At 34.4% G+C, this 7,271-nt stretch overlaps 1 protein-coding gene across 1 annotated transcript in view; it reads left to right on the forward strand.

The window, feature by feature from the left end:
• SMC6 (structural maintenance of chromosomes 6) overlaps positions 1 to 7,271 on the forward strand; it is a 34,033-nt gene that overhangs the window by 19,724 nt on the left and 7,038 nt on the right. Inside the window, exons 18-23 of the mRNA XM_009334344.1 lie at positions 772 to 907; positions 1,837 to 1,917; positions 3,788 to 3,958; positions 4,848 to 4,985; positions 5,754 to 5,899; positions 6,600 to 6,725. Of these exons, the coding sequence (XP_009332619.1) occupies positions 772 to 907; positions 1,837 to 1,917; positions 3,788 to 3,958; positions 4,848 to 4,985; positions 5,754 to 5,899; positions 6,600 to 6,725 (798 nt within the window). The remainder of the gene's footprint in view (positions 1 to 771; positions 908 to 1,836; positions 1,918 to 3,787; positions 3,959 to 4,847; positions 4,986 to 5,753; positions 5,900 to 6,599; positions 6,726 to 7,271) is intronic.

The raw sequence follows: 7,271 nt of genomic DNA on the forward strand, positions 1-7,271 counted from the left end.
CGTTTATCTGGAATAGTATATGCAATTTATTAAACACTGATTCTGGGATCAGACTTAATCAGTCCATTTCATGCATCTATAACAAAAGTTGGATTAAACACGTGTATTAAGATTAGGATTTTTTTACTGTAATATTAGTAAAGCTTCCCCTTTCTTTTGCAGGGGTGAAAGACACTATCAAAGTTTTGCCATCTATAAACAGTAATAAATAGCTTTGTTTTGCATTTCAAATAGTTTTACCACAAACTGAAAGAATTATGGAAATCTCTGGACATGACCTCCTTCGTAGAAGGAAGAGTGTGAGACTATATAAAATATTTTTTCACATCTCTGTTAATATATTTTCTCTATGACTGGAAGTGTTTTGTCCTAGTCAAAGTATTCGTTTTCTTTCAAGATGCAGTAGTGTTTTTAGAAGTAACACCACTGCTTAGTTCGAACACTTTGCCTGTTTGCAAAAATTGCTAACAGAGGTTACAGATCGTTCAAATTATATGAATGGTTTATCCGCTAGGCATTGAACTAGGACCATCAAGCAGCTATCTGCTGGTTATTGACTCTGAGTTCTGCTGTAGAGGTTTGGTGTTTCTTTATTGATCGTTAAAACCATGCAACGCATAACAAACTTAAGATTATTTTTTTTTTTTTTAGGGGAGTGCATTTTTACCCTTTGTCTTGTCATGCATGTAATTTTTATTTGTGTATTTCTGTGTGTGTAATAAAGGATATCTGTGTAATATATAATATCTCAATATCACTTTGTTTATAAAGTCACTTGGAGAAAGAAATTGAAAACAAAAAGGCACAGTTGACAGCATCTCAGCAACATTTATATTCCATTGAAAATGAGATTAGGCAGAATGAAGATCATCTTCATGGTCATAGACGACACCAAAAAGAACTACAGGTAAAAATAGGTACAGTGTTAATTTTTAGAAACTGGTCAGTCTTTCTCTATTTCATTTGACTTCTTCAGTATATTTTGAGTGGATGATAGTTTTTAATTTTTATCCTTACTTTTGTTGTTTGCTTTCATGTTGTTTACTTTTGTAGTATGCTTTCATCATTTAGGACAGAATGATAGAGGCCACATCAATCCTAGCATATGCTGTTGTTTCTGTATGGTATCTTTTTTTTTCCCCCCTACTTAATCCCACAAATTTCTACTGCTTTTTTAGACACAAATAGGAAGTTGTTGCAATATTTGATGGAAGTTTCTTTTCCCTGCTTCCCCCTCCTTCATTTCTGTTGAGCCTTGCCTCTTCGTTCCCAGAATCTTGTTTCTCTTCATGGTCTTCATTTATATTCTTAACCCATTTTAATATGCTGAATATTTCACCTTTAAGTTTTCTTAATTTTAATTTCTTTATAAACCATTTTACAACTATTAGTCTTCCTTCTTTGTTTTCCAGTACTTCTAGGTAGGATATATGTATTTGTGGTAGCCAATGATGTTACGCTTAGGCAGTGTAAGATAATACATACTATATAAGGTTATATTCCGTAAATTACAAATAAGAACCAGCAAAAAACCTGGCACGTGGACTCAAATTGCTGAAGATAAATATTTGAAGGAAAAATAAAACATTTTATTAAATTGTTATGTTGAATGGAAATACAATTATAACTTAATAATTTAAAGTGGATGTGACTTTCAGAACAAGTTATATCTTATAAAACTGGATTCCATGGGTAAGTGGGAAGAGTTCTGTCTTTTGTAGGCACTAACGAAACTGAAAGACCAAATATCTTGCTTTCTGTGTTGATGTAAATGAACAAGTGTGAACTTTTCTCTTTATACAAGCTTAAGAATATTTATTTTCTTTTTATTTTTAGATAAAAATAAGAACAACAAATGCAGAAATAGCAGATCTTGAAAATATGGAAGAACACCAGTCAGTGGACATCCGTACACTAGTAAGAATAGATTATCAAATTATGTCTAATAAGGATATGAAATGATGTCTTTTAATGTTGGCAGTGTTTTGAAATAAGCCAATACTGTAGATTTTCAACTGATGTCCAAGTTGGATAAATAGTGAAGAATGTAACACTTTACAGAATGTCTACTGTTATGGCAGTGGCATGATTTTATTTTTGGTGAGTTTTTGCCTTTTTTTTTTTTTTTTTTCCTTTTCTCTTACTTCTGCCCGTTTTCAAACCAATAGCACTGCACGTTTATGGAAGGCAAGGTGCTGTTGTAAAGGGATATTCCATGCCTTCTCTTTCCTTATTCCAGACCTGCAGTGCTGTAAAACTCTGGTCAGGGAGAAATGGTGCTGTCGGTTTGGAGGTCGGAAGTGGCACCATCAAAGCATAGGTAAAGGCCACTCTGCGAGCATAATTTATGTCACAGCACTGCTGCTCTGCCCTGAACCCACAGTTTCTTGCTTTGCTGTAGCTTCACCATGCAGAAGTTCTAAAGTTCATATATCACCCTAGGGAAGGATCATGGTAGTATGATGGTTTCTTCAAAGTTCTTATTCTTATCCACGTGTTCTTAAAATATATGCATAGTAGTCTGAGAACAGAAAAAAAAGTTTGATAATCTACTGTGGTTTGTATGATGGTGGCAATGAATTTCAACTGTTGCTCTGTAATGAGCTAATGTATAGATGGCCAAGATTTAAATTCTGAGAATCATGCTGATTGATGTTAACAATAATCCTGACTACAGTTGTTTTAGTTAAAATCCATGCCAGTTTTCCCATTATTTTATCTGGGATCAGCAAGAGGCTAAGTTGCCCAGAATTTATTTGTCACTTCAGATGTTGGTACAAACGCACAAATTCAGTGTGTGTGCACACACGTGCTTGTAAGTAAACATTTCAAGATTTACTCAAAAAGTAAGGGATCAGTACAGATTCTGTAAGCTTTTGCAGGGTTTCTCTTTTCCAGATACTCTAGTCTGTTGGTTTAAAAAAAAGTATATTCCTTGTCCTTTTGGTGAGATGGAAAAATAGTCTATTACCTTTTTGTAGGAGAATATCTTCCTGTTTAAAAATTATTGCACACTTGCTTTTTCGACATCAACATTTTTACTGTTGCCTTCTGATAATGGTCTTATGCAACTGGTAGATTTATATATTTGCTTCTCCTTGTTCCTTTCTTGGATTTTTGTTGTTTTTCTGTTTTCTTCACTTTCTGACCACTACTATGGATTAATTGCTGTTCTTTCACTTGGTATTTTGTCTTTCATTGCTATCTTGATTTCACAATTGTTTGATTGTGAAAAAGAATCTTAGTGCTATACAAGGTTTCATTTACATATTTTCCTCAGGTTTTGGAATATTTGTTTTTTTGAATCAGAAAGTATGTATGATAATTCATTAGGAATGGTATAATTTTCTAGGGAACAATGATGATCCACTTACTCTTCCTGTAGATCCAGAGGAAAGTTACCTTGTTCTTCTGTTTAAAAAATTACTGTACTGTTTAAAAAATTACTGTAGTAAAATATTAGCATGGCTAAGTCTTCACAAAATCCTAGCCCCTTTAGTCTTTTCGTCACAACTCCCAAATAAAGTCCCCTTAATTTTCAGTCAGATAATTAGGAAATTCCACTTTTTATTTTGCAATTTGATTTAGTGGTCTCCTACAAGATCCGTCAGTCTCTTCTTTTGGGCTTTAGTGGCATCTACATTGAGCTGCTCATATTCTTATTAGAGTTATAGAGTATTGCACGTAATCTTGTACCCTGATAGTGATGATAAAATAAAAATCTTGTACAGTAATTTGCAAATGTATGTCTCCTTTTATTATTCTTCTTTTTAATATATTTTCACAGGAAGATGAAGCTGAAGAAAACAAGGGTAAGATGGAATCTGTAAAAAAAGACATGCAGCAACAAAGCAGAAAAATGGAAGAACTGAAGAATATTCTCCAGGTAGCTGAAAAAAAATTTGAAGAAATGAAAGAGAAAATTCATCAAGTTGAAGAAATTGCTGGTCCATTTAAGGTAGCAATAATTTCATACTGTGTTTTTAATTCATTCCCTTTGTGTGGCAAGGGAGATTTATTCAGAATATTATAACATTATTGCTCGTTATTAAGAGTACTAAACACAATCCTGAAAGGATTTTAGATTAGATATACTGCTATGTGTTCTACAGTTTTTTAATGAACTGTTCACATATAGCAAGTTGTGGCTTTAAGGCAGGATTAGAAAAAGGTAAGAGCATCCATTATTGTTGGTTATGGTTGGTTTTCTTGTTTGTTATTTTGGTTTTGGTTTTTTGGGCTGTTTTTTTGTCTTGTTTGGGGTTGTTTTTTATTTTCATTTTTTAAGATAAGCCATCTAGTTGACAGGGATGAGGAAGAAAATTGTCTTTTAATTTATGTCATTCTTTATACCTCTCTGCTTTCTGGAAAGATGTGATACCACTTCAACTGTATCAACGCTTACGCAGTATAGAAGTTGCTATAGTCTACATCCTATTATAGGTACAGCGGGACACTGAATTTTCACACAGAAATGCAGTTCTGGCTGATGTCACACAGGCATCGGAAGTTCTGGCCTAGAATGTGGTGTACAAAATAAATGTAAGTTTTGGAGGTTTAGGAGAAAGGATGGCTTTTTTTCAAAGATTAAAACATCCCTTCAAGATATGATTCCTAAAAACATTACAAGCATTTATTATGCCCTTGTCAGAATTAAGTATAGGCTTTCTGATAAGTTGCTGTTAAAGCTCCTGGACTTCAGAAGGAGTAGTCTTACTGAAAGCAAAATAAATTAGATAGTGTTAAAAACAACATAATTACCTGTGATAAGTCAGTAAACATTAGAGAGATGCTTAGGAATCTACCCCAAGCAGCTCACTTACCACATCTTGATTTATTCCAAACAGGATGAATTAAACCAAGCTGACTCAGAAGTGGAAAACAGTAAACGCCGTTTGCAGCACTATGAAGACAAACAGAAAGAACACTTGGCTTGCGTAAAAAGACACAAAGAATTACTAGCTGCCAAAGAAAAAGAATTAGAGGTAGGTGTGGGGTTTTTTTCTTTATTGAAGTCAGATGGTCATGATCCTTCTAATATTTAATAATAAATCATTCCACTTGTACAACATACAGACCATATTAATACTCAGCTACACTGAGCTTTCTTTCAGCTATGTCTTAAGCTGACTGCATCTAAATCAAGTAAAAGTAATTTTGTATAAATTAATCTAGGCCTCTTTTTGTCTGGCAGAGCACCATTTCTGTCTTGACAGATAAGTTAGGGGTTATCCATCTAGGACTCTTTCTCCTGTATTTTGCAATGAAAAGATTAAAATGACTTAACCTTAAAATTTGTGTTTTAAGTTTAATTGAATAAATACTGTTTAGGTTTTTTGGATGCTAAGTTTTTCCTTGTACAGACCTCATACCTGATCTTTTGAAGACTTATCTAATCAAGCTTTATTAACTAACTCTGAAATCCCATCCACAAAGACTTTTGGAAGACTGTCCTATTTAAATATGGTGAATTTGGTTCCTTATTTATCTGTATTAGCTAAATAACTGTGAACATATTGAAGATCTCAGATGGATACAGTTCTTAGCATTGAAATAACTACCTACCTATAAATGTTGTTAGTAAAATTGTTAATGATAACTAGGTTTGCTGCGGTAAGTACACAAAGAACGATACGAAAACCATTGTTCTTGCTTGGAGACCTTGTTTTTCTATAGCACAAAATATTTGTTGTGAAGACTAAACAGATCTTTTAAAAATGTAACAATTAATTGAGTTTCAAGCATTACTTTAGGAAAAAATTGCACAAGCTAGGCAAATCTACTCGGAGCGCATAGAGGTCAGCAGAACTGTTAAGAGTCTTGATGCAGAAATGAATCGCTTGAGAGAGAGGATAAATTCAGAAAATGATCGCCACGGAAACAGAGAAGAAATAGTACAGTAAGTCGTCTTTAATGTCTAAAGTAGTTCAGGTAAGATGGAAAAGATAGGGGAAAAAAGAATTTTCTTATTGACTCACAATGCATTTATATGTGTTTTTAGTACTTAAACCATGCACGAAGGTATGGAAACATGCTGTGCTGATTGCTCAGTCAGCCAGTAGTGAACAGGTTTAGGAGTATTGAACTACCCTCTAGTCATTTTAGACAGTGTCTGTGCTATACATATGAAGTTACTAATAATCAGATACCCTCTTAGTGTTTAGAAGTATCCCAATTACGACTACGTGGGGCGAACATCACTCACCATTGTTCTGTGATGCAATGAGCATTAAGCATACTTCTAGTCTGAATAACTAATGCAGAAGTTAGGCAATTACTTCAGGTTTTGACTGCAGTGTATGTCAAGGAATCACCTCGGATATTCTTGAGCATGGGGAGCCCAGTCATTCATTCTCCTTGGTGTAAGCATTTCCTTTCAAAAGAATTAAAAACAGAAGTAAAATTTAATTTTTGATCACTTTTCATTTGTGAACAGTGTCTTACTTGACTCATCGCATGCTTTTAGCTTTAACGTAGATCTTCACAAGAAAGTTTTTATTTGAATGTTTTGATTATCAAACTGATTTTCAGCATTTACAACAATAGCTTGGTTTTAATGTAATGCATGTTGATCCTAGACTTTCTGTTAATTAAAACAGGCAATTTCATGATGCAAAGGAAAGATATGAGGATGCAAACAGTAAAGTAAAGAATTTAAAGAAATTTATTAAGCTGCTGGAAGAAATAATGACACAGAGATTCAAAATATATTGGCAATTCTTAAGGTGAGTTAGTTTTACTGTAATTTCAGGTTTCAGATAAACTAACATGTAGATGTAAGTATGTATCCATATTCCACGGTGAAAATTATAGAACAGACCTGTGAGAATGAGGTATCTTTAAGGCGGTATTCACATCAATCTTTCTAACCTAATCTCGCTCCCAGATCCAATACTATCATGCCTGACAGTTTAGAGGCAGCCTGGACTGACAGCTGGAAGAAGAATGCGATCAGTTGTGGTGGGTTGACCCTGGCTGGACACCAGGTGCCCACCAAAGCTGTTCTCACTCCCCTCCTCAGCTGGACAGGGGAGAGATAAGTATAACAAAAGGCTCGTAGGTCGAGATAAGGACAGGGAGAGATCACTCACCAATTACCATCAGGGGCAAAACAGACTCGACTTGGGAAAAATGAATTGTAACTTTTTACCAATCAAAATCAGAGTGGGATAATGAGAAAATAAAAACTAAATCTTTAAAACACCTTCCCCCCACCCCTCGCTTCTTCCCAGGTTCAACTACACTCCCAAATTCTCTACCTTCCCCCCCCC

Source organism: Pygoscelis adeliae, unplaced genomic scaffold, assembly GCF_000699105.1.
Source record: "Pygoscelis adeliae isolate BGI_AS28 unplaced genomic scaffold, ASM69910v1 Scaffold211, whole genome shotgun sequence".
Classification (NCBI taxonomy): Eukaryota; Metazoa; Chordata; class Aves; order Sphenisciformes; family Spheniscidae; genus Pygoscelis; species Pygoscelis adeliae.